The sequence below is a fragment of the Lethenteron reissneri genome, chromosome 26, assembly GCF_015708825.2.
Source record: "Lethenteron reissneri isolate LAM-NWPU_2019-01 chromosome 26, ASM1570882v1, whole genome shotgun sequence".
Classification (NCBI taxonomy): domain Eukaryota; kingdom Metazoa; phylum Chordata; class Hyperoartia; order Petromyzontiformes; family Petromyzontidae; genus Lethenteron; species Lethenteron reissneri.
The window spans coordinates 17,661,800-17,689,456 of record NC_083804.1 but is presented as its reverse complement, the minus strand read 5'-3'; the positions used below and the strand labels follow the sequence as shown (position 1 = coordinate 17,689,456).

General features: G+C 49.1%; 1 protein-coding gene across 1 annotated transcript; it reads right to left on the bottom strand.

Annotated features, from left to right (window-relative positions):
- Nucleotides 1–12,840: 12,840 nt before the first annotated feature.
- Nucleotides 12,841–25,325, bottom strand: DCUN1D3 (defective in cullin neddylation 1 domain containing 3). The gene is made up of 3 exons (XM_061559648.1): nucleotides 25,224–25,325; nucleotides 18,705–19,485; nucleotides 12,841–13,857 (listed from the first exon to the last, which is right to left on the bottom strand). The coding sequence occupies exons 2-3, from the start codon at nucleotides 19,163–19,165 to the stop codon at nucleotides 13,392–13,394; spliced, it is 927 nt and encodes a 308-aa protein (XP_061415632.1). The 5' UTR covers nucleotides 19,166–19,485; nucleotides 25,224–25,325; the 3' UTR covers nucleotides 12,841–13,391.
- Nucleotides 25,326–27,657: the final 2,332 nt, after the last annotated feature.

Sequence of the window (27,657 nt, the reverse complement as noted above, 5' to 3'; positions counted from 1 at the left end):
CCCTACACCTGCACCATAGACCCTACACCTGCACCATAGAACCTACACCTGCACCATAGACCCTACACCTGCACCATAGACCCTACACCTGCACCATAGACCCTACACCTGCACCATAGACCCTACACCTGCACCATAGACCCTACACCTGGACCCAGAGACCTCACATCTGGCCTGGTGATTGACAAGTCCCATGTCCCAAGGGTGTATGACGTCCCCGTTACAGTCCCACACCTCTGTGAAGCAATCATCATCAGGTATAATGAAATAGCGACACAAAATCTAACCAGAAAACCATAAACAGACATATAAGCAGACAGATATCACCAAGATACATAGAGAGAGCAACACAGGTACAGAGAGGGGTGATCGTCTCTGTGGGGTGGCCTTAAATAGACAGAGGGGGGCGGAGGCAGCGAGAGGGAGGGGTTAGAGAAACAATTTACATGTCAATTAGTACGAAGAGACGCGTAGTAAAGTACGCAGGCTTAGAGGGGGAAAGAACACACTAAATTTAACAACTTAGAAAAGTATCGAAATGTTATGTAAAACGACACACAGAGAGAGAGAGAGATTGGTCTCGAGGCAAGTTGGACTCTGCCTGCCAATGAACTCTTTTTAACTCTTCATTTTCGAACTCTGGGGCTCGCGTCGAGTAGGCTACTAGGGGGCGACGCAACACAGCGGGGGGGGGGGGGGGGCTTCCCACGCGGCTCAGAGAAACCGCCACGAAGACAAAGACCCGCTCATCGGCCGAACAGACTGGAGGGGCATGTGCTGTTAGCGGGCACCTGTGAGGGAGTGGGTAGCCAGCACCACGCCACCCACACACACACAGGAGTGCGCGTGCATCTTGGGAGTCGGGGAGAAAGAAGAGGGGGAGTGGTAGCTCTTGCAATCTCTCATTTACTCGATACAGCTGTCGTGGCTGTGACGGTTCCACCTGAGGACGGAGGCTTGTGTTGCCTCCGAAACGTCGTGAATTGTTTAATTTGTTTTATTTTACTTTTGTTAATTTAAACATTTTTACCTACGTGCTTTTACCGAAAAAATCTAAGAGTCAACACCAGGTACAATTATCTGAACCTGGTTCTGGGCCTCCCCTAAGTTGACTCAACCTCAAATGAGTACCTGATGCGGTGTATAAACATCGTCACTCGGTAGACAAAGGCGGCCAGGCGTGGTGTACTGGCCCACCTACCCCCTCGTGTGCCGTGCCGGCCTTCATAGGTGCTCGCTAACAGCACTTGCCCCTACAGTCTGTTAAGGCTATACGGGGTATCTTTGTCTTTGCAGTGAGAGTTTGTATCAGCAGTGGGTTGGTCACAGTGATTTTCCATAGTGCTGGGGTTTTGTTGGAATTCGTTTGCAATTTAGGAAGCGTTTTAAAATCACAACGAGTAGCTTTAACGCGTTATATCTAACAGGTTTAAAGGTTTGAACTCTTCGATATGAAACATAAACAAATACCCTTTGAATAATGTAGCAGAAAACGCAATTTTTGCTGGCTGGCTTTCACGTCCGCAGGGAGTGACGTGCGGTCAACGTCCGGTGGACGTCCAAATTGCTCGCTTGCAACAAACAAAACTTTGTCAACCAGGAGCACCTATTTTCCTAGAGGCGCTGTGTTCGAATCCATAAAAAATTAACGTGAACTTTGTGGCAGATATATCGATTTACCGACATAGTTGGGCTGTATGCCCTGGTTTTGTGCGGGCCCATTGTCAAACTGAGAACTGAGACTATAACTTTAACTTATGCTCAGTTTCACGGCGATTATTTTGGCTTCATTATAAGCGATTGAAAGGCAAAAATATAAACAAACAGCGCCCCCTGGTGGTGGTGGTGAAGCAAACAGCGCCCCCTGATGGTGGTGGTGACACAATCAGCGCCCCCTGGTGGTGGTGAAGCAAACAGCGCCCCCTGGTGGTGGTGAAGCAAACAGCGCCCCCTGGTGGTGGTGACACAAACAGCGCCCCCTGGTGGTGGTGACACAAACAGCGCCCCCTGGTGGTGGTGACACAAACAGCGCCCCCTGGTGGTGGTGGTGACACAAACAGCGCCCCCTGGTGGTGGTGACACAAACAGCGCCCTCTGGTGGTGGTGACACAAACAGCGCCTCCTGGTGGTGGTGGTGACACAAACAGCGCCCCCTGGTGGTGGTGACACAAACAGCGCCTCCTGGTGGTGGTGGTGACACGAACAGCGCCCCCTGGTGGTGGTGGTGACACGAACAGCGCCCCCTGGTGGTGGTGGTGACACAAACAGCGCCTCCTGGTGGTGGTGGTGACACGAACAGCGCCCCCTGGTGGTGGTGACATGAACAGCGCCTCCTGGTGGTGGTGGTGACACGAACAGCGCCCCCTGGTGGTGGTGAAACAAACAGCGCCCCCTGGTGGTGGTGACACGAACAGCGCCCCCTGGTGGTGGTGAAACAAACAGCGCCCCCTGGTGGTGGTGACACAAACAGCGCCCCCTGGTGGTGGTGACACAAACAGCGCCCCCTGGTGGTGGTGACACAAACAGCGCCCCCTGGTGGTGGTGACACAAACAGCGCCCCCTGGTGGTGGTGAAACAAACAGCGCCCCCTGGTGGTGGTGACACGAACAGCGCCCCCTGGTGGTGGTGAAACAAACAGCGCCCCCTGGTGGTGGTGACACGAACAGCGCCCCCTGGTGGTGGTGAAACAAACAGCGCCCCCTGGTGGTGGTGACACAAACAGCGCCCCCTGGTGGTGGTGAAACAAACAGCGCCCCCTGGTGGTGGTGACACAAACAGCGCCCCCTGGTGGTGGTGACACGAACAGCGCCCCCTGGTGGTGGTGAAACAAACAGCGCCCCCTGGTGGTGGTGACACGAACAGCGCCCCCTGGTGGTGGTGAAACAAACAGCGCCCCCTGGTGGTGGTGACACAAACAGCGCCCCCTGGTGATGGTGACACAAACAGCGCCCCCTGGTGGTGGTGAAACAAACAGCGCCCCCTGGTGGTGGTGACACAAACAGCGCCCTCTGGTGGTGGTGACACAAACAGCGCCCCCTGGTGATGGTGAAACAAACAGCGCCCCCTGGTGGTGGTGACACAAACAGTGCCCCCTGGTGGTGGTGAAACAAACAGCGCCCCCTGGTGGTGGTGAAACAAACAGCGCCCCCTGGTGTTGGTGAAACAAACAGCGCCCCCTGGTGGTGGTGACACAAACAGCGCCCTCTGGTGGTGGTGACACGAACAGCGCCCCCTGGTGGTGGTGAAACAAACAGCGCCCCCTGGTGGTGGTGACACGAACAGCGCCCCCTGGTGGTGGTGAAACAAACAGCGCCCCCTGGTGGTGGTGACACAAACAGCGCCCCCTGGTGGTGGTGAAACAAACAGCGCCCCCTGGTGGTGGTGACACAAACAGCGCCCCCTGGTGGTGGTGACACGAACAGCGCCCCCTGGTGGTGGTGAAACAAACAGCGCCCCCTGGTGGTGGTGACACGAACAGCGCCCCCTGGTGGTGGTGAAACAAACAGCGCCCCCTGGTGGTGGTGACACAAACAGCGCCCCCTGGTGATGGTGACACAAACAGCGCCCCCTGGTGGTGGTGAAACAAACAGCGCCCCCTGGTGGTGGTGACACAAACAGCGCCCTCTGGTGGTGGTGACACAAACAGCGCCCCCTGGTGATGGTGAAACAAACAGCGCCCCCTGGTGGTGGTGACACAAACAGCGCCCCCTGGTGGTGGTGAAACAAACAGCGCCCCCTGGTGGTGGTGAAACAAACAGCGCCCCCTGGTGTTGGTGAAACAAACAGCGCCCCCTGGTGGTGGTGACACAAACAGCGCCCTCTGGTGGTGGTGACACAAACAGCGCCCCCTGGTGATGGTGAAACAAACAGCGCCCCCTGGTGGTGGTGACACAAACAGCGCCCCCTGGTGGTGGTGAAACAAACAGCGCCCCCTGGTGGTGGTGACACAAACAGCGCCCCCTGGTGGTGGTGACACAAACAGCGCCCTCTGGTGGTGGTGACACAAACAGCGCCCCCTGGTGGTGGTGAAACAAACAGCGCCCCCTGGTGGTGGTGACACAAACAGCGCCCCCTGGTGGTGGTGAAACAAACAGCGCCCCCTGGTGGTGGTGAAACAAACAGCGCCCCCTGGTGGTGGTGAAACAAACAGCGCCCCCTGGTGGTGATGACACAAACAGCGCCCCCTTGTGGTGGTGAAACAAACAGCGCCCCTAGTGGTGGTCACACAAACAGCGCCCCCTGGTGGTGGTGACACAAACAGCGCCCCCTGGTGGTGGTGACACAAACAGCGCCCCTTGGTGGTGGTGGTGGTGACACAAACAGCGCCCCCTGGTGGTGGTGAAACAAACAGCGCCCCCTGGTGGTGGTGGCACGAACAGCACCCCCTGGTGGTGGTGGTGGTGACACAAACAGCGCCCCCTGGTGGTGGTGACACGAACAGCGCCCCCTGGTGGTGGTGGTGACACAAACAGCGCCTCCTGGTGGTGGTGGTGACACAAACAGCGCCCCCTGGTGGTGGTGACACAAACAGCGCCCCCTGGTGGTGATGACACAAACAGCGCCCCCTGGTGGTGATGACACAAACAGCGCCCTCTGGTGGTGGTGGTGACACAAACAGCGCCCCCTGGTGGTGGTGACACAAACAGCGCCCCCTGGTGGTGGTGGTGACACGAACAGCGCCCTCTGGTGGTGGTGGTGACACAAACAGCGCCCCCTGGTGGTGGTGACACAAACAGCACCCCCTGGTGGTGGTGGTGGTGACACGAACAGCGCCCCCTGGTGGTGGTGACACAAACAGCGCCCCCTGGTGGTGGTGACACAAACAGCGCCCCCTGGTGGTGGTGACACGAACAGCGCCCTCTGGTGGTGATGGTGGTGGTGACACAAACAGCGCCCCCTGGTGGTGGTGGTGACACGAACAGCGCCCCCTGGTGGTGGTGACACGAACAGCGCCCCCTGGTGGTGGTGAAACAAACAGCGCCCCCTGGTGGTGGTGAAACAAACAGCGCCCCCTGGTGGTGGTGGTGACACGAACAGCGCCCCCTGGTGGTGGTGACACGAACAGCGCCCCCTGGTGGTGGTGAAACAAACAGCGCCCCCTGGTGGTGGTGAAACAAACAGCGCCCCCTGGTGGTGGTGGTGACACGAACAGCGCCCTCTGGTGGTGGTGACACAAACAGCGCCCCCTGGTGGTGGTGGTGACACAAACAGCGCCCCCTGGTGGTGGTGGTGACACAAACAGCGCCCCCTGGTGGTGGTGACACAAACAGCGCCCCCTGGTGGTGGTGAAACAAACAGCGCCCCCTGGTGGTGGTGGTGACACAAACAGCGCCCCCTGGTGGTGGTGACACAAACAGCGCCCCCTGGTGGTGGTGGTGACACGAACAGCGCCCCCTGGTGGTGGTGACACAAACAGCGCCCCCTGGTGGTGGTGAAACAAACAGCGCCCCCTGGTGGTGGTGAAACAAACAGCGCCCCCTGGTGGTGGTGGTGACACGAACAGCGCCCTCTGGTGGTGGTGGTGGTGACACAAACAGCGCCCCCTGGTGGTGGTGGTGACACGAACAGCGCCCCCTGGTGGTGGTGACACAAACAGCGCCCCCTGGTGGTAGTGGTGACACAAACAGCGCCCCCTGGTGGTGGTGACACAAACAGCGCCCCCTGGTGGTGGTGGTGACACAAACAGCGCCCCCTGGTGGTGGTGACACAAACAGCGCCCCTGGTGGTGGTGGTGACACGAACAGCGCCCCCTGGTGGTGGTGACACAAACAGCGCCCCCTGGTGGTGGTGAAACAAACAGCGCCCCCTGGTGGTGGTGAAACAAACAGCGCCCCCTGGTGGTGGTGGTGACACGAACAGCGCCCTCTGGTGGTGGTGGTGGTGGTGACACAAACAGCGCCCCCTGGTGGTGGTGGTGGTGACACGAACAGCGCCCCCTGGTGGTGGTGACACGAACAGCGCCCCCTGGTGATGGTGGTGACACAAACAGCGCCCCCTGGTGGTGGTGACACGAACAGCGCCCCCTGGTGGTGGTGACACAAACAGCGCCCCCTGGTGATGGTGGTGACACAAACAGCGCCCCCTGGTGGTGGTGACACAAACAGTGCCCTCTGGTGGTGGTGACACAAACAGCGCCCTCTGGTGGTGGTGACACAAACAGCGCCCTCTGGTGGTGGTGACACAAACAGCGCCCCCTGGTGGTGGTGACACAAACAGTGCCCTCTGGTGGTGGTGACACAAACAGCGCCCTCTGGTGGTGGTGACACAAACAGCGCCCCCTGGTGGTGGTGACACAAACAGCGCCCTCTGGTGATGGTGACATAAACAGCACCCTCTGGTGGTGGTGACATAAACAGCACCCTCTGGTGGTGGTGACATAAACAGCACCCTCTGGTGGTGGTGACATAAACAGCACCCTCTGGTGGTGGTGACATAAACAGCACCCTCTGGTGGTGGTGACATAAACAGCGCCCTCTGGTGGACATTAATTCTAGATTTGAAGCTTTCGTGACTGCAATGATTCATATCCTTAGGTTTTTTCGGTAAAGTCACGTAGGTAAAAACATTAAAAAGTAAAATAAAATAAAAATCACGACGTTTCGGAGGCAACACAAGCTTCCGTCTTCAGGTGGTACCGTCACAGCCACAACAGCTGTATCAAGTAAATGACATTTGTGATTATTTTAACATAAATATTTTCTATTCTCAATCCCACCCCCTGCACCAACAATGATGGAATCCTGCTGTCATATCTGGGGTGGAGAAACCAGTTCCTAACTCACTTCAGTCAATACCCATAATGCAGTCAGGGTCATCAATAATCACCGATTCACTCCAGTCACACATTCATTACTTCGTTGGTTCCCATGGTTCCTGTTTCCCACGTGACTTCAAGTCTTCATTCATCTACCCACGTTCAGGACCTGGTCTCACAGGCTGTCTTCATCACAGCCGATATAAATGTCGCAGGTTACAATTCTTTATTTTTCTTCCCTCGCACTGCTGCGCTTTTGAATTCCCTCCCCGTCGTCTCTCCCCCCCCCCCCCCCCAGCTCTTATAACTTTGCTCAATTGAAGGAACCTATTACCTCTTTATCTGTGACAACTTTGAAAGTCGACGTGTTAAAATCCGGGAGTGCTGTTTGTTGCCGAGTGCATTACGGTTTGGGCCTTGCTCGGGAATCGACATTATAAAAAAACTATTTTATTTTTAAAAACACGAGCAGCGTCACGAGATTGAAAGGGAATGTGATCACACGACCGCCGTCCATGACCAAAGCAGAGCAGGGAGGAGAACTTCATCCGGCAGCGAGATATTTTTAGATAAAAAAAAACTGACAAGTTTTAGAATTGCTATTTGACGTATTAAATTACAAGAGATGGCCCAATTTGAAAAGAATGTGTCTAAGGCCAACAACTATCGAAATATTTTATTTTTCCAACTCATGCAGATGTAGGGCTGTTATAAAGGGGCTGTTTGTACATAGGAGCAAACGGCGAACAAACACAGTGGGCGGAGCTCCGGGAGTAAACGGGGGGGGGGGGGGGGGGCCCGCAACAACGTCCGCATTGGGCTGCCCGGCGGTTGTGATCCGGGAGGGGGGTATAAAAGGGGATGACAGAGAGAGCTCGGGGCTCAGTATTAGAACAAAGAAGGGAAGACTGAAGACCCGGGTAGCTAGAGCCCTGGACTCCCCTGAGACGCCGGCCTTGTCAGGGCCGCGCAGGACCGAGCCAGCGGCGTGGTCCCGTGAACCAGTCAGCACTCTGGGATTCCGGGTACCGTAGCCCGACTCACCAGTGTCGGGCCAGACAGCCTCCCCTAGCCCGTTAGTGGAGGACTCGGGGTAGGTCAGGGATAGCTAGTGGTGTATCCCCCAGTTATACGGGTGAGGGGGCCGATACCCCCTCTAGTGCTGTCCTGTCGTGACGACTTGTAAAATAAATACACGTGTGCCTCAACCTCGGTGTCAAGCGTCCTCACCGGTACTTCACAGACAAAGTTGTCTCTTCGCAGGGCAATGTGCAGCTCTGATGGGGACAGCCATAACCCGCTGGGGGCAATATCGGGGGGCCCACGTGGTGGACCGGGGTCACGTGCAAGTCGATGCATGAGCAACGGCTCGGCTCCCGTGGGACCCGGCATCACTTTGCAGCAACCCAAGTGAAATGCAACAACTTTACTGTCATCAAGTAAAATATTTATTCCAAGAGTGCAATGTTAATGTCACCGAGTAAATTACCAATTCCAATACACAGTTGTTGAATAAAGATCCAATTAAATGTACATTTTCAATTGCAAATAATCTCAAGTTTTCATCAACCGTACAAATAAAAAAACAAAAACACTTTAGCGGACTATTACAGGGGAACGTTTGGTCCAGCCACCCTTGTGATGATAGCCAATAGCAAAATTACATTATAAAATGAAATGACCAAATGCATTGAATTTATGTTCTTAAATATCACACACGTTTGCCTTGAATGTATTCAACTCTGAGCTTATTTGAATTTATTTCCTAACAACAATTTTGGCTATTTGTTTAAGGCATACAGACATCGACAAAAAAAATGTACAGCTTTGTATTGCATCTCCTTCCCTGGGTTTTAAAATCATGGCACAGGAAACAATGGCAAATAGAACGACAATGCACACCGCTGACCAGGTTTCCATGAATGCATCCTCAATGTGAGTTTTCTCCCCTCACCACCAAATTCAGTGAAAGAAAAATGTAGCTATCGTTTGAGACGTTTTTATACCAACACTGGCACAAACACATACCAAACTCCCAACGATAGCCAAGTGGACATCCTTACAAATTGTACAGGTTTTTTTATTATCAAAGTAGAAATATATTTAAAATTCCTAGAAAATGTCAGAAAATGGCCATTTTATAAGATTTAAATTACTTAAATTATAAGTAAACAACTAATAACATTTCCGCTTATAAATATGCCATTTTGAGTATACAGTACAACTTCCAAACAAAAGATTTTTAGTCTCTTTGCTCACAAAACCCAACACTGACACTCAAACAATGACTGTGTTACAACTATGAAATACTGTGCCTAGGGGACGACATCACCTGGAATGCACCCGATCACGTTCGGTCTGGGAAGCTAAGCAAAGGGTTGAGAGCCTGGAGAGTGCTTGGGAGCATTAAAAGCAGGCCTGGTGATGCAGGCCTGGTGTTGCAGGCCGCTGCCGGGCCACATCATCATCATCAGGGCTCGGTTTACACGCCCCCCGTCTTCACCGACCCGCACTGACCAGCCTGGTGAACTACGGCCAAATAACCACCGTGACTTGCAGTGCGGGGATGCCCTCATCCAGCAGTGGACTGACCAAACAAAGGGCTTTACGTCTGCATGAAATACTGTCGATGATGGTGACATTTCAGGCGATTGGGAGGTGGCGTGGTGAAAGAGAAGGGCGAGGAGGATTGACGCCTGCGTCGTCATCGCACAGCCCACAGTGCCCCACACCCTGACATTCTGACTGCAAACACGGGCAGCCGCATGTGAATAACGAGATTACTGTATAAAGCACAGTGCGATCTGACAGCTTCGACCGAGTCACCAATGACCGCATAAAACAAAAAGCGTAAAATGTGGGGTTTCATCGGCCGGCCCGTAATAACGGGACGCCCAGGTGTGGGTTCATCTTCTGGGATCGGTCTCCGCAGTCTCACGATGCTCCGCTAAAGGGGAGTCCCCACAGGATTCTTCCTCACGACGCGACTCCATAACAAGGATATCGTAAGTGACGAAAACTTATTGGTGCAAAATATTGTTTTTCCAAACAAATCCCATGTTGACATAATCAGGTACAACCTATTACGATTCCTTTTTCTTAAAAAATAAAAAAATGTATCTGCACGTTTTAGTGGTCAACTTGTTGGATTCTACTAAGATTTGCTAAATTGTGTTTGCCTGTCAATGTTAACCACACTCGATGGTCCAACTCTGGATTAAGACACAGAAGACCTTCACGCTATAGAAGATCCATTCTCTACAAACTTCTCAAGATGTCTAGAAACGAAGGATCACGAGTGATTGACTGTATTTTATGTGGCGATCTAGAAGCAGAGAGATAATGTTCACATCTTATCACAGTTGATAGTTCATCATTTAGTGGCCGTGTGGTTAATGCCCCTTTAGGAACACTGGCTTACTTTCATGCAATTTTCACTCCCCTGTGATTTAACTGTCCTTAAACTCTGGTGATTGGGCTCAATTATAATACAAGTAATGTGCAACAATAATTCCCGACCAGTGGAGCCAAGTTCAGCTCCAGAAAGAGCTGTGCAACTTACAGATACCGATGTGGCCGTGAGATCTAACATGCCAACCCTCCCCCTGTGGCTGCCCAATGCCAGTTGCCCCTCCAAAACAACTTGGTTCCAATGCCTGCTTTCAAGTGTAACGGCTCACTCTCCCCACTACTGGACGCAAAATAAAGCATAATGGGTTTTCACATCATTCGGTCGTTTCGTGCTTGAGGCCTAAACATGTTGGGACAACGCTTTTGATGGCCCAAAACAGAGCACCATTTGGGTGCTCGTCACGCGAGGCTCATGACTTCACAGTAGTTCTGTGACATCAACTTTCACAATCCGTTCCCAGACATGATACGAGGTACTGCTCACCGCAGGTTCTGGAAAGGGCATGTGTTCGACTCGTGATGCGACACTGAGAGCACAATAAGAAAAGGGAAATTTAACAATCCTAAAATATGTATGATAGTAAGCAGACACTTCCGTTTTACATAGTCTCGTTCGATTCCAATGCTATCGTTGCACACGACTTGTACACAGGCATATCTGTACCACTGCCATGGAAACTAAATCTGCTGACAACTCCCGAGCCTCCTTGGCAAGAGACACCTGCGGTAAAACACCAGAAAAAGACTCCGTGCTGAAAATAGAACAAAAACAATGGCGAGTAAGTTGTGCGGACTCTGGGTACGCGTGCTCCATTTCCTGCCTCACGTGCACCACAAGCCATGGGCCACAGCTGTCCACCAATGCAGTCAACCGCGCGTGCTCAACAAGCGCAATGACATGCCGCATTATCGGATTTTACAATTATCCCCTGAAACTGCTAAACTTGATCACAGCTGCCGTTCTAAAATGATCTTCCGTCCCAAGGCGATATCTTGTCGTAACGAGCAGGGGAAGAGGCTCTAACCCTGGGCCCTGCAGGGTAATCGTCAAGCTGGAGCAAATGGAAAAATAATCCAATTAGTTTCTATTTGTCTCTCAATGTCAAATTAAAAAAATATAATAAAAAACCTGATAATGAATATGTGCTTTTAGCAATATGGTTGGATGACTATTAACATAAAATTCAACAGGCAATCCATTTTCATTCAACAGTTGTGTGGACTTGAAATTCATACCAATTAGTTTCAGCTAAATGTACAATTGGCTAATCTTAAAAAAAACATTACCGGTGTGGGTTTTACAGTGCTAACTTGGTCAATCAATCAATCCAGGACCATTACATTTAAATCCAATCAGCTATCGTACTGAGCGCAAGTTGGCGGGAGTTTGTGTCTCACAGTTACCGAGAGCAGACCACGAAAGATGGCTCCAGCGATGTCAGTTGAAAAAGCGTCTCTGCCAATTTCTGTAAAATATCTGCCAGCAGCACTTTGGTGCAAACCTATCCATGTGAATACTTAAAGCTTTTTGTCATAATTAACTTGTTTTAAGTATTTTACTAGTCGTTGTAGATTAAGTGTCTATTTTGTCATTCAAAAGTCAAAGTGATTAAACATGAACAATTCTATCATTTAACAAAAATTACGCGAATAAACACTTAGCTTATTTAGAAATGTGAATGGTTTTATGAGCTTACATCATATTTTAAGAATTGTGACACCTGAAAATGGTAATTCTCTGAAACTTTATAGGGACATTTTAACAAGTAGCTTTTTTAAAGTTAAATGGGTACACAGCAGAAATACAGCAATCCACGTTGATATGGGGGGCGAACATTATCACAGATCCTGTCACCGGCGGTGCACCGTGGAGGTCAGACTTATGTTACCGCTGTGCGAACACGCGCTGTGCCGCGCATTACGGGAAGAATTGGCCACGCGGTTCCATTCAATCGGCAGACAATTAGCGGATTATGTTACGATGTTTTCTAAGGTGCACATTTTTTTCTAAGGCACCATATGGGGTACACTTGCAAATCAATTGTGTGCAGCTTGTAGACTTGATATTCAAGGGTAAACATTTAAAAGTTTTTGTCACTAAATTGATCAAGTCAGGAAAGCCGGTCTATGGTGATACAAAACCAAAAAATATTTTTTTTGAATCAAAAAAATTACTGCCACGCTTCCCTGCCACTCCGCTCTACAGCTCCACGCGTTGGCCCTGGCGATATCCACGGGTAGCAGGAGTTTGCGGTGGACAAAGCATTCTCAATCCACCACAGTGTGCCGTAGGTTACAGGAGCAGTTGCAAACCGCTAATAATCCGCTAATTACAGAGATTTTCAGATGATTGGATCACGATTTCCATTTAAAGCTTTCGTGACTGCGGGGATTCATCTTCTTGGTTCTTTCGGTAAAGTCACGTAGAAGGGAAATAATAAAATAATAAAAATAAAAGATTATAAAATTATTCTCACGACGTTTCGGTCACAACGCAAGCAGCCGTCCTCAGGTGAAGAACAGGTCTGTCGGGAAGACAGCGTCTGAACATTATCGCAGACACTGTCTTCCCGACAGACCTGTTCCTTCACCTGAGGACGGCTGCTTGCGTTGTGGCCGAAACGTCGTGAGAATTATTTTATTGTGTTTTATTTTTATTATTTTATTACTTCCCTTCTACGTGACTTTACCGAAAGAACCAAGAAAATGGATCACGATTATTGGAGTTCTGCTGTATATCTTTAAAAAAAAAGACAATGGTCTAGTTTGAATGTACGCAAGCTCGAGTCTTCGACCAGTGTGTCAGATGGCTTAATTCATTTGGTATATGAGTGTGCAGGGTACAGTATAAGCTTTGCCATTCCCTTTTGTGCACTTCCCTGAACTTTTGGCTACGTGACTATTAGTTGCTATGAAAAATCCATTTGAAAAATGTTTCAGGCAGCATTATCAAAAACGTGCGTATGCATCATCCGCAATCAATAAGACTCGGGCAACACACGTCGGCGATAAACTGGGTCCACTCTGAACATTTACACCGCACGCGACTCGTCCCGATAAGGAAACCGCTCTCCTCTGCAAAATCGCACAAGAAATGGTAAATGCTCAATTTATACTGCATCAAATGTTCAAATAATACTTTTGTGCACATAAAAAATAAACGAAATCAAAGTACTGCACATTTCAATCGTGACTTCCATCACAAAGAGCAAGGAAAACGCATGCGCTACCCCTCCCAGTCCGGCTTTGTCCACGACTGCGTGACGTCCTGCATCCTGGCTCGCTGCTCCGTCTCCCACTCCACAAACGCGTCGAAGAGGCTAGGCCACGCCTCGTCTTCGCTGTAGTGGCTCAGGTCGGGCCCCACCGTCTGCGCAAAGTTCAGGAACATGTTCCAGGTGTCTCGCGACACGCCGCGCACGCTGGACGGGTTCTCCTCCAGGAAGCTCAGCCAGCGGTCGAGCACGGGCGGCCGCCGGTGCTCGAACACCAGGCGCCACAGCGCCAGCGCCATGTCGCGCGGCAGCGAGCGCTGCCCCTCGTCGGCGTCCAGGCCGAACTGGAAGGTGAAGCGGTAAAGGTCCTTGAAGCGCTCTTCGACGCGCACCTCCTCCATCAGCTCGGGGAAGCGCGCCTGGATGGCCTTGGCCGTGTCGGCCTGCAGGGCTATGCAGCCAGCCACAAACTCGGACCTGAATGACAAAGACCGAGATCCGCCATGTAGCTAATTAGGAACTGTTTCCGGCAAGTGAACCTTACGGCGGTACCCCGGCTCTCGCACAATGTCCGTGATGCAGTCATTTTTAGTCTTTTGATGGTCGGCGATGCGGCAATCGACTCATCTCGACGAGCTGTACACGATGCACCACTACGGTGCGTTCGTGCGTTCAGGGTTTCAGCGCAATCGTCCTCGCTGCGTTTCGACAACGCGGAGTGGCACTGATTTCGGATTGATTTGTACCCCAGTTGCGGAGTTAAGTACACCCCTGGAAAAAATAGTGTCCCAGAAATAAAATATTTAATTGCCTCGGCCACTTTGTATTATTTGGTACCCCAGGGTACCGGCATCAGGATCAAGTGCTGCCCGCAAGCTCCTTTGAAGGCCGGAAAGGCACGCCAGGGGGTGGGGGGGTGGTCGGCACCATGCCTGGCCGACTATGTATGAGGCACTTATTTAATGAGACCTAGGGGAGGCAGAGGACCGGTTTGGATATTTGTTACCGATGTTAGCCATGAGGAGGAATCAAAACTTGGGTGATCATGTCCGTTGCGCAGCACGCTAACCACTGCACTACCCTTGCCCAGGTTGTCCTTATGACAATGCCAGTACACACACGGGGGACAAAGACATAGCCAGCGTAAGCGTACAGTGATCCGCATTGTTTAAAACGACACGACCAGTTGAATGCGCTGTTATAACGTTTGGTTACGTAAGTTTAGGCTTTCTGTATCCGTGTTCAATATAAACACGCGATGTAAGCTTTACATGTGTTTTGATTATTAGACAGGGATGTGACTGGCTGGGACAAGAACATTTGGGATAGGTAGTTAAATGCATTGCGCAAACCTGAGCAGGGGATGAGGTGGACATGAGAGTAAGGGGACAGAAGTAGCAGGTGGCTTATAATTACAATTTATATTTCTAATTTGTTTTGGTTCATGTTTAATGTATTGCTTCCTGTGTCTCTCTGGTACATCCTGTTGCATGAAGAGATTCTACAGCCCGACTGGAGAGGGACTATTTTTAGAAGCCTAGTTCAATATTAACAAGGTTCTCCATTGACGGATGCATGTGAAAATGAATGACATTCTTACAATTATTTTAATACAATTTGAACATTGACCTGACCCTCTCTCTGTACGTTATTTATATTGTTGAATGGTTGGCCGCGCTGCGCTACGAACCCGGCTGACCCGAGTAAAATTCCCAGCCATGTCTAGCGCCAGCAGCAAGTAAATGTCTAAAAGCAGAGTTGGGGGCCACCCAATTCACCAATCTGCAAAGACTACCGCGGTTGACTGACAGAGCATGGCTGAGGCCTCTACCCAGCAGTGGACTGTTGAAGGGCCAAATGTGATAATTGTTATTACTCTGTAATGTCCAACCCCAGCGGGCTTTTTATATCATCAAATATATTATTAAGCTAATGTTTGGGGCAAATTGAGGAGTCTGGCATTGGCCTTTGATGTAATTAGCGATAAAGACGTTCTTAATGACACATCTGCACACAGTGTCACTGGAAATAAGCCCAAACGAGATTGATTTCTGCTAAATGTCCAGCGTTGGTAACGTGTTACTGTAATCACATTGCCACAGGGAGATAAATGTAATCCTGCATCAGTTTGTAATCACATTACCATTACTCAGCATGTGCTGGTTAAACACGTTTTTTTTGTGGTTGCTCTAATTTTTTTTCCTTTAAAAATATCATAACAACAATATTAATGGGAAAAATGGTCATGTTTGCTACAGTATAGGATTTTATAACGAGTTTCTATAGAGTGCCAGTAGAATTCGTTGCCGATTTATCTCAAACTCTCACCCAGTTCTGCCGTAGTAAATGCAAGACAGAAACGTTTAGTAAAGTTGACAAAGCAGCAACATTGTGCCTTCCTTCGTGATAGCCTTTGTGCTGTAAGAATGGAGCGAATATGAAAACGCACATATTTATTTAAAACTCTCCAGTCTCTTGATACTATCTATTTGATGGACTAAGTGGCTGCCTAAACCCCGAGTGGAGAAGTGTATAGACTGAGTGGCGCATACGCTGAGTGGTACAGATGTATTGGACACAGAGTAGAATTGTAACCTGCATGTCCAGGTGCTAGATTTCAGGCATCAAATGTCTGGATGGGGGGGGGAAGTGCACTTTGTAATCCGGAGAATAAGGTAATACATATCACAATGAGCTTTCCAGATACATGTAGACAGCTCGTGACTGGACCTTGTTTCAAACACCAGGTGACCGGGCAGTAACTGTTTAACAAGCCCGCTACCCTCTGTCGATGAGAGCCAGCTCTCTATTGATCAAGAGATTACTGTCTCTGTGTGTACTCAGCTGGTTATGTATAAAGTGTGTCTCGCATCGTACATAACCAACCGTGCTCAGCGGAGGTGCGGTGGAAGGACAACGAACTAAACACAAATAGCAGTTCTAGAGAAATGAGATTTCAATCTATGTTTAAAAGTGCATGGCTGCAGTGGCTTCCTAATATCGGAAGGAAGAGCGTTCCAGATGGCCACAGAACCGCAAGCAAGATTACACTTCCCTCCCAGGGTTTGCCCTGTTTAACAATACAGGGATACATTAACACGGAGGGCCACGATTGGTGGATTAAATTACTGTTGTTTGATTTTTACAATTCAATAAATCCTTGACCTGATTTTATTTATATAACGCAGAATGCGTCGAAGCAGCACACGGTGAGAATTTTACTCCCATTGCTGCAACCTTCTTGGCCTCGTGCTTCACATGCAATGATGTTGCCTACAACATCAGAGCATCCATTCAGTAATATCAATTTATCAGGCGACTCCCACGAACAAGTACTGTATATGGAATTACACGTGCAGGCAGGCCCTGCTTAGCGCTCATAGTGTGTTCCAGAAATAAGTGAGTGCTAATCAAATCGGCGCTCTAAGGGGTCACTATACCCCATTGTATATATGGGGATACGTTCCTGACGGTGTTATTTATTTTGTATAAGCAATATAAGAGGGCGTTCATGGGGATATCGGTAATAGCGTTAACAATGATACAGATGGTAAAAATTATTTCATAAATGATAACCATTTTCATAACATCAGTAGTATGTACTGTACTCGCGAGTGCATTAAACTGTGCTCCTCTTACAAGGCCGCAGTGGGAGATGAGGTTTGAAGAGCTGCTGCTCTCACTATCCGGGTCACTGTCAGCGAAGAGCTCCAAGACCTCCGTGATCTTAGTGAAGCCCCTCAGTTTACATTTCTGTGGTGCAGATTCTTTGTGGTGGAGCCTCAGACTCGATACTGGTCTCGTGAGTTCTCACCTGGCTACTATTGAAAAAACTATTTTTTTAAACATATATAATCTTATTCTTAGGTTTTTTTCGGTAAAGTCACGTAGGTAAAACATTAAAATTAGTAAAAGTAAACTAAAATAAAAATCACGACGTTTCGGAAGCAACACAAGCCTCCGTCTTCAGGTGGAACCGTCACAGCCCGACAGCTGTATCAAGTAAATGAGAGATTACAGGAGATACCACTCCGTATATATAATGGTTGAGGGGGGGGGAAGGGGCAGGGATGGCCCACTCTTTATTGTTATGGTAAAGTGCGGTTTGAGACTATGAATAGACTGCATATATAATCTTGACTACGAATCGTGATCATCAAATCGCGGTGGGAGGGGTCTGGATGGCTCAGAGAGTCTGTTGCTCTCATGGGTTTCATTCATCATGGGGGCGGGTCGGTTTCCTTGGCCAGCACTGCGAGTTCTCACCCGTAAGCGCTTTTTGGATCTTTCTTTATTTTTTGTTAACATTTTTTTCTCCAGGACAAGGAGCGCTATAACGAATCAGCGTTCTACAAGGTCGCTCTAAGCGAGGGTCTGCCTGTACATGTACAGCTTGACGACAGTCCACTACTGTATGAGGGTCTCCCAATTCCACACGAGTCATGAGGACAGTTTGACCATATTCACCACCATGGTCAGGATCAGGCATCACCACTGATATTAGCTATGGCCTGGAATCAAAACTCAGGTTACTAGATTCAAAGTGCAGTGCGCTTAGCAATGTGCCACCACTCCACAGAAATTGTACAGCAAAACCTCGTTTAACGCGGTAGACACGTTCCTGAAAATGCCGCGTTTCGCTAAAAACACATTTAGCGAAAACAATTTCCCTATAAATAATGTAATGGTAATGTTTGGCGAGATACGATGTACACACTCACAGTAAGATGGCGGGACAAATAATTGAGGGTACGCCGCCGCGTTACTGTTATTCCGCCTACTATATCGTACCGCTCAGCCACGCAGCTCAAATAGTTTGTCGTTGACTGCTCAGAAATGGCGTGATAATGGTGCGCGTTCCGCATTATAACGGGCATGTTGCACGTTATAATGGGCACGTTCCGCATTGTTCCCTAATGGAAGAACCCCGTTATCGTGAAAGCGTGTTATGTGCACACGCATTAAGGGAGGACTTACCGAATATGATGAAACAATTTACCTATGACCAAATCACCCAGAATGCACAATAGGTGTTAAAGGATGCAAGGATACGTGGTGGGTAACAGAGGGTCAGTGCAGACAAATCTACTCTGGTACTGTACTTCTATATTCCTATATCAATGCTCTCTGCGTTCCCCAACTCGCACTGGCGAGTGTGAAGTGTTATCAAGTAACCCCACAACCCACAAGGCACCAGGAGGATCTCATCCAGCAGCGAAATGACACATGGGACGTACGCGCACGTACGCGTTCACATCACATTGATAGATAACCCTCGGTGCCTACATCATCATCGTTTGCTCGTGTCGCGTGAGCCACCTCACCTGGTGAACCTGCACATCGTCGCCGCTTTGAACTTCCAGGCCATGACGAGCACGATGAACTCGGTGGGGTCCACAGAGAGGTCCTGGCAGAACTCCTCCATGCCCTCGGCAAGGATGGCGTCCTCCCTCTCGTCCTTGTACTTGTTGAAGAGGGCATGAGCGCGAGCCAGCGAGAACTCCGACTCGTGCAGGCCGGGCCCCGAGTTCCGGGGTGAGCGCTCGTCCTGCGACAGCAGCATGGTGGTGGACAGGTCTCCGCTGCCCGGTTTGGATAGGTGCGCCCCGCCCGTGCGCTGCTCGCACGTGTCCAGCGTGGAGTCGGCGTGGCCGGATCGTTGGGGACTGGCGCCGCCGTGCACTCGTTTAGACTTTTCGGCGGCGCTCGCGTTGCTCTTGCTTGGCCACGCAGACGCACTAGAAGAGCTGGCGTCCCGTTGGCAGCGGAAGATGCACTGGCCCATTGCTTTGGCCCGTTCCCCACGTGGCTTCTGTGCCTACTACCACCACTCCTACCCTCACTCTCAAGGTCGCTCGAGGGCTATGCAGCTGCACATCAAGTCCAAGTCAAGGCCTCCTGGCCGAGACGTAAAAGTAACTTTGTTTGACATTCCGAGGTTTGATAAACATACCTTCCCCCATATATTGCACATGGTCGCATGCATGCGTGCATTGGCGGGATCAACTGACCATCTCTGCAATTTGTTCATTCGGCGTCCAAAGTCGTTAGAACATCACCAGAGACAGCTTCAGCAACTCCGTTTTTTTCTGGCTTGATCGATATCTACAAAAAAAAATTGGAGGCAGACCATTATAGGCATATATTTTTAAAATAATCAGTCCTGCATGCTTTTGTGCTAAATTTAGACACCAAACAGCAATCAAGGTACAACAATGCTGGCACAATTTCTGATGAAAAATACATTTTGAAAAAAAAAAATGGAGGCAGAATAAAATGGATCATATAGAATAAAAAGTGGTGGGTAACATTACCAGAGAGGAATGGTGGCGTAGTGGTTCACTCACTGTGCTACGAATCAAGTCACGAGTTTGAGTCCTGGCCACAGCTAAGGTCAGTGGCAAATAATATCTGAATGGGATAATAGGGGAGAAGGCATGGCTGACAATGAAGATCGACCTCATCGACAGGATGGGATGCCCTCAATATACAATTAACTTTGCATATGGGTAACTTAAGTATAGCTTCAAAAATCTATTATAATTACACGAAATGAGTCTCTTGTCAATTGACTTTAATTCAGTCCTCAAGCTCCACCTAACTACTCGGATCCTCTCCACAAGCTAACCTCAGTGAGTTGGCCACACGTTTAAACTCGGTTCACGCACACGCTGACTACAGATATTGCTGGCGTGCCCTTGCTGGCGGCTTTGGGCGGTGGACATGGCCGAGTAGCCGCGCGTTTGCTGCTTGATTTATGCTGCGGGTGAGTAAGCAAAAAAAAACCGTCACATCACTCACAGTGGACATTTAAGATCCCATGATATTTTTCGAAAAACAGTAGGATGTGTTTGTTGGCGGCACAAACCAAAATTCATCACCTTTGAAAATTACTTGCAAATTACCCAATTCGATAAAAGCGATATACGAACTTCGTTCCCTCAAGTGTGAAACCACAGCAAATTATAATTGTCTTTGAAACAGAGAGCCCCCGTGACAGCCTTGCGTGCTATTCAAATGGTGCTAATGCGAATGGTAATCATGATGGCTTTATTCCATTTGACTGAGCTTGCCTCTCAAGGCTTTGATTGCTCGATAGTATTTTGCCTTGGCTCGCCCGAGTGGGCTACAGGATGGTTTATTACCCCAGACCTCTTTGCATCCCTGTACGCCAACGATTTCATCATGAATTCCCTTACCTCTTCACTCCGGGAGGCTACACAACATTAATCCTATATAGCGCTGCCGCCGCCACAACGTTATATTTTATTGGGCACAAAGGGAGAGAAATGTATGCTTTTAAGGGTGCCACGGTGCAGATGGAAACTACCTCCCCTGGTATACAGGTTGTGGGTTTATCCCCACCCTGACGCCCGTATATTTGGAGTTTGCATGTTATTTCCGTGGTTGCATGGATTTTTCTCCCGGTCCTCTGGTTTTTCCCTCCACATTTAGAAACATGTGCTTCGAGTATTTGGCTGCTATAAATTTGCATTTGATAAGTCACTTCTTTGAGCTATCGTTTGTGGCCAGGTTGTTTCTGAAAAAGAGCTCTAAGGCTCAGCAGGCCTTGCCTGGTAAAAAATATTTTACGTAGGGGTTTCAATCATCACTCCCTTTAACATATATTTACCAGTATTCTTAATTCATGTTTACATTTAGGCAATCGAACTATGTTTTTGTAAAAGGAGTTAAGGGTCAAATGAAATAAATGAGGAAACTATGTTTTCGAAGGAAATGACGTCCACAGAATTTCCCACAATTAACTTTGTTCTCCTTCAGTTGGGTCAAGAGTAATTGTCAAATTTAGGAATTGGTCAATTACAGTGACGTAAAAAGACATGCTGCTGCAAATGTTATCAGGCGGTCTACAATCGACGTGGTGATCAGTGCACAGACCACGAAGCAACTGAGTGCTGTATGTGAATGCACATACACCCATTGCATTATAAACATGCAAAAAAGTTGACTACTGGGTAGTATGAGAACTGCAGTACTGGAAAACACTGGCCAAAAGTATTTAAACGTTCTACAAGCTGCATGGATTAGTATGGTGGTACAGTGCAATACATTGTTAAGAAAGAAAACCTATGGTTTTAGCTGTTCCATTTCCACACTGTGCAGAACACACAAAACGGATACAGAACCTACACAATACACACCCTCACACACAGTGTGCAGTTTCATTTCTAGGCATAGAACATTTGTGCAAGGATAGCACAAACAATTCCGAATTTAGACTCTTCTAGAGAATTTTCCTGGCTGTGGCTTAGCATAACAGATTGTGTTTTAGGTTAAAACAAAATACGACTGCGTGGAATACATAAACTGTTCCCATCCATAATGTCATCTGCTTCTTTCTGCCCACTGACAACATGCCTCAACAATCTGACTTGGCTTTGATCCTGCACTTATAACCTAAATTGTGAAAACGTGTAAAAAGCTTCAGTGGCATTTTTTGGCAAGTTTGAACAATAAAAATGCTTATTTACCAGCTGTTAGCTCGATTCTCATTTAACACCATGAATATGCCGACCAGCTCATATATACACCGAAGAGTTTGCCGCCTGCAGTCTAATTAATTCTTCTTTCACTGGCAGAGACATATGGCTGACACGTGACTGCTGACAACAACACTGTATAAATATACATCAGTGTTGACAATGATGAAATCTCTCGCAGTACTTGGAATTACTGACAACCCCTCCCTCTCTCCTCGCCCCACCGTCTTCCTGAGTCCACCAGCATCACCTCCCATGACCTGCACTACAGCCTGCAACTCCAACATTTCTGTCACCCAATCTCCATCCATTATCCGTGACGCAAGAACCAAAATGCGGCAGGAAACCCTCTGGTTCACAGTATCGCCAACCAGAGGAAGCGTTCAATGTTTACCCCACCCCCTCAGAAGGTGAGAAAAGAATAAATAGCCTGCGCCACGTCCAATTAATGTTGAGTGTAGACAAATTTGTATCAGGGGTGACATGAGGCAAATGCTACTAAACAAATCTTCTTGCCTTCCTTCTTTGGGACCAAAATTACATCACTACTATAATAAAGCTGTTTGCTCTCCCCGATATGCTAAACTATATGGGGCTCTGGGTAACAGTAATAACTTTGGATTGACTGGCCAATGAACAACAAGATCCCTGGATAACAAACACATTGGCGAGAAGGAAGAGTAAAAAACTATAGTTTAACACGTAGGCTTTCGCGACCAATGTTATTCAAATTGTAAATGTTGTGGCTTCAACACACCGGTGGGCTAAAGCAGTGAACTATTTGTCTTTGTCAACGTGACACTTTTTTACTGATTGGCCGTGTCGGGTGGTGGAGGGTTACGACACATTTATAAATAAACGCGATCTAAACCCAAAAACGTTGATTATGAATAAAAAACTATACTCTGCCAGCTCGTGCCCATTTGTCAAAGAAACCCTGCAACAGAAATTATTCTCAATGCTTGGAAAAAAACGTGGTCGGGGAAGCAATTTTGCTACAAATGACAAAAATATTACAACTCGCATCGTCTCGATTGAAAATGCATTTCTTTAGAACTGCTTCTTGTGTTCCGTTCCTTGTCCTTACCGCGCGCGTCCGATTAGCACGGTTGGTTAAGTACGGTGCGAAAGAAGTTCAACATACACACACATACATCACGGCCCGCAGTGTCACGTCTGACGACTGTCAGCTTACAAATTGTCAAATGTTATCCTGTAATAGCTCACAAATGATCACAGCTCACAAAATGCCATAGATTGTCATAGGTTATTACAATTGTCCCATTTCACACGGCCCCTTCCCATGCCATCACAGGTCACATTGTAAGAGGTTACACTGCAAGAGCTTACAAATGGTCACATCCCACTGCAACGTCTCACACTGAATGGTTAACATTGTAATTACAGGTGTGCCGCAGCTCAGTGTCACAACTCACCTCGTCACTTCTAAACACCGTCACATCTCACTCTAATCTCACACTGCCAACAATATTGCAACACCCAACACTGTCGCAGCTTACACTTGTAACAGCCCACACTTACAATTCACACTGCTCTCACACTGCCAGAGTCCACAGTGACATCCTGCACTGTGACACATATCTCACCGTAACATCTCACATTGTAACAACTCGTGTCAGCTCGCAATGTCATTGCTCACGCCGTGACACATATCTCACCGTGGCATCCCACATTGTAACATCGAGTGATACCTCGCACCGTGACAGCTCACGCTAACTCACACACACCCGCGCAAAAATGCCTCGCATGCTGGTTCACTGTCCAGACAGACTCTCGTGTAAAATATCGCTCGCACTCCATCACATTTCGTGGAACAGCACAGGCAGTACCAGCAGTACAAAGGAGACGACACAGATGAGATGGAACAGGCAGTGCAAACACAACAGACAGCACACACGAGGTGGTGCTAAACGAAGAACGCGGACGCTAAAGACGAGATCTGCAGTACCCACCACGAGACAGCACAAATGAGACGACACAAAACGACGCAGGGCAGCAGGAAACTAACTCTACAGTACAAACGAGAGAGTACGGCAGAGACAGCAAGACGGCACCCGCAGTACAAACAGGTCAGTACAGATATGGCATTGGAAGCACACGCAGGTCACAAAGTACACACGAAGCTAGACGATGCGATCGAGACCGACAATGCAGTACCACGGAGCACGTGCGGGCAAAGGAAACGGCAGAGACGACGCGACAGGCGGGACAGCCAGCACGGGCAGTACCCGTGCCACACAGTACCCGTGCCACACAGTACCCGTGCCATACAGTACCCGTGCCATACAGCACACACGAGACGACGGGACAAGCGGGACAGCCAGCACGGGCAGTACCCGTGCCACACAGTACCCGTGCCACACAGTACCCGTGCCACACAGTACCCGTGCCACACAGTACCCGTGCCACACAGTACCCGTGCCATACAGCACACACGAGACGACGGGACAAGCGGGACAGCCAGCACGGGCAGTACCCGTGCCACACAGTACCCGTGCCACACAGTACACACGAGACGACGGGACAGCCAGCACGGGCAGTACCCGTGCCACACAGTACACACGAGACGACGGGACAGCCAGCACGGGCAGTACCCGTGCCACACAGTACCCGTGCCACACAGTACCCGTGCCACACAGTACACACGCAACATGCACACGACAAGTTTCATCCGCGACAGCGTCACGGGCAGTGAACGAACGCGGCTAAACAAAGGCCACAACGGGCAGTCACAGACGGCAGCGGCAGTCTACACGCGGTTAGAGAGGCGGCGCAAAGTGCCTGTTGTTAGCGAGCGCCTATTAATGCCGGGGCACGGCGACACGGAGGTGGAAGTGGCTGGCTGGCTGGCTGGGTGGCGTGTCCCCAGCACCACGCCCGGCCCTCGGCGCTTGGCGTTTCAGGTAAAACTCTCTCGTTTAAAAGGCCGCGTCGATCGAGGCGAGCCGACAGAGCCGATTCTAGATTCGAAGCTTTCGTGACTGCAAGGATTCATACGCTTAGGTTTTATTTTATTTCTATTATTTCAATTTTTTTATCTTTACCTCCACAACTGGTTCGAGATATCACTTCGTCACCGACCGTTATCCGCACGACCGTGAATCGAACTCTTCTTCTCCTCTTGCCGTGTTCTTGTTCTTGTTGTTGTATCGCAGTGCGCTAACCGGTGCGCCACCGCTCCCCCACCCACAGTCCAACTACCACAGCCTCACGCGGCGTCGTGCGGCACGGTGCCACCGCTAACACCCCGAACACTCCGCGCCGCCAACCTTATAACAACAACCGCACACTACAGCGGTACCCACTGGCGATCGTACTCACAGTGGCACCGTAGCGGGGTGACGTGGGGTGTCTGCGCGCAGCGTTGCGGCCTTGCCCGGGTGCTGGTGGTGCCGCTGTGGAGGCCGTCACGGGGGGACTGGGCCCGCAACCCGCGGCGCCAGCTACGCGGGCGCGGATTGGCTGACGGGGCAACCGGGGCTCCACCAATAGCAACGGCGACTACCAACAACGCCCCGCCCCCTGGCCCGCCACCCCACTCGCAGCCAATCACAAGAGGGTGGTGGAGTAAACACAGCTCACTCACCCCACTACTCACCATCTCACAGCCAATCGCAAGGGGGTGGTGGAGTAAACACAGCTCACTCACCCAACTACTCACCATCTCACAACCAATCACAAGGGGGTGGTGGAGTAAACACAGCTCACTCACCCCACTACTCACCATCTCACAGCCAATCACAAGGGGGTGGTGGAGTAAACACAGCTCACTCACCCCACTACTCACCATCTCACAGCCAATCACAAGGGGGTGGTGGAGTAAACACAGCTCACTCACCCCACTACTCACCATCTCACAGCCAATCACAAGGGGGTGGTGGAGTAAACACAGCTCACTCACCCAACTACTCACCATCTCACAGCCAATCACAAGGAGGTGGTGGAGTAAACACAGCTCACTCACCCAACTACTCACCATCTCACAGCCAATCACAAGGGGGTGGTGGAGTAAACACAGCTCACTCACCCCACTACTCACCATCTCACAGCCAATCACAAGGGGGTGGTGGAGTAAACACAGCTCACTCACCCCACTACTCACCATCTCACAGCCAATCACAAGGAGGTGGTGGAGTAAACACAGCTCACTCACCCAACTACTCACCATCTCACAGCCAATCACAAGGGGGTGGTGGAGTAAACACAGCTCACTCACCCCACTACTCACCATCTCACAGCCAATCACAAGAGGGTGGTGGAGTAAACACAGCTCACTCACCCCACTACTCACCATCTCACAGCCAATCACAAGGGGGTGGTGGAGTAAACACAGCTCACTCACCCAACTACTCACCATCTCACAGCCAATCACAAGGGGGTGGTGGAGTAAACACAGCTCACTCACCCAACTACTCACCATCTCACAGCCAAGCACAATAAGTACTATAGTAAACACTTACCCATTGCTCATGTACACTCTACATACTCAAACTCTACTCCTCCATCACGAGAGACATGAACACATATTGCTGTTACCTCACACACCCCTCTCTGCCACTAAAATTCGGAAGTACATCCTAAACAAACACGCATCTATATATCCCATTATGGACGTTTTTAAGCAGATGTTTTAGTTTACCTGGAATGTCCAAATGACTTGAGAGTTCGTAAACTATGCTTGAATCCAAATATAAACATATGTTCATTTAAATAGAAAAAAAGGTATTCATTGTACTTCAACTTTTCAATGTACCCCAAGTTAAAAGACAAGGGATATAGTTTGTGATTTTTCCAGGTATGACAGTCTTAATTTTAGCAAAATTTGCCAAATACTGTAATTTCTATTAAAATGAGGAAATGAAATTATCGTGCTTTAAAAGTTCAGGTTGAATTAAAAACATTTCCATGAACGAATATTTGTTTAATAAATTATTTGCAGTTCCTTTTAAATCTGCTAAATAAAGTACTGTATAGTATAACCAAATGCAATATTGGATCCAATCCCATGGGTGTATAGTAAAGGCACGGCCCAGAAATTGCTTGCTCACGGCACTGCTGGCGGATGAGCCTCTACGAGAGAAAACTCTGGGGTATTTGGTCTACTCTTCCACGCTGACAAGACGTGTTGAACGGGGTGGGAGTACCCACATTTTACTCCACCGCATTTATACTGTGCTGGTTGAACAGATGCGGAGACCTAAGCACTACCCACACGGTAACTTGCACATTCATAAAGTAGAATACAATAGATAATAATTTAATGTAATTAATAGTACAATATTTTATACAGTGTATATTGTTTTGAATACATGCGCATTTTGCTTCAAAAGTAAACTTGAAACATACTCTGTGTTTAAATATGTAGTAGATCTCAGATTTGGATATACGATCGTATGACTAATTCTATCCGCTAATTTGATACAGATCTACAAACCGTGGTGCAAACGATTGTGGTCAATTCAGAGAAATCGCGAGCTCTTTCCGCCCATGTGCATAGCGTCAAAGCCTAGTTATTACACCACGACTCCTAGAAAATTACCGGATTATAAGATGTGCTGAATTTTACCAGTTTGTATTTAAACCAGAATTTCCAGGTGCGTCTTATAATCCGGAGCATGCATTGGGGCGCCACGGTGGCGAGATTTTAACTAATTTTAACTACCACGCCTGGTTTACATGAGCTCATGGGTATATTTGGAGTTTGCATTTTTCTCTCCCCGTGGTCGTGTGGATTTTACACCGGGTCCTCCGGTTT

Bases quoted from the DNA above. Each gene is read 5' to 3' on its own strand.
- DCUN1D3 (XM_061559648.1), bottom strand. From the start codon at position 19,165: ATGGGCCAGTGCATCTTCCGCTGCCAACGGGACGCCAGCTCTTCTAGT. The intron at 13,858-18,704 runs GTGAGGTGGCTC...TTTGTCATTCAG, and splicing joins ACGATGTGCAGGTTCACCAG to GTCCGAGTTTGTGGCTGGCT.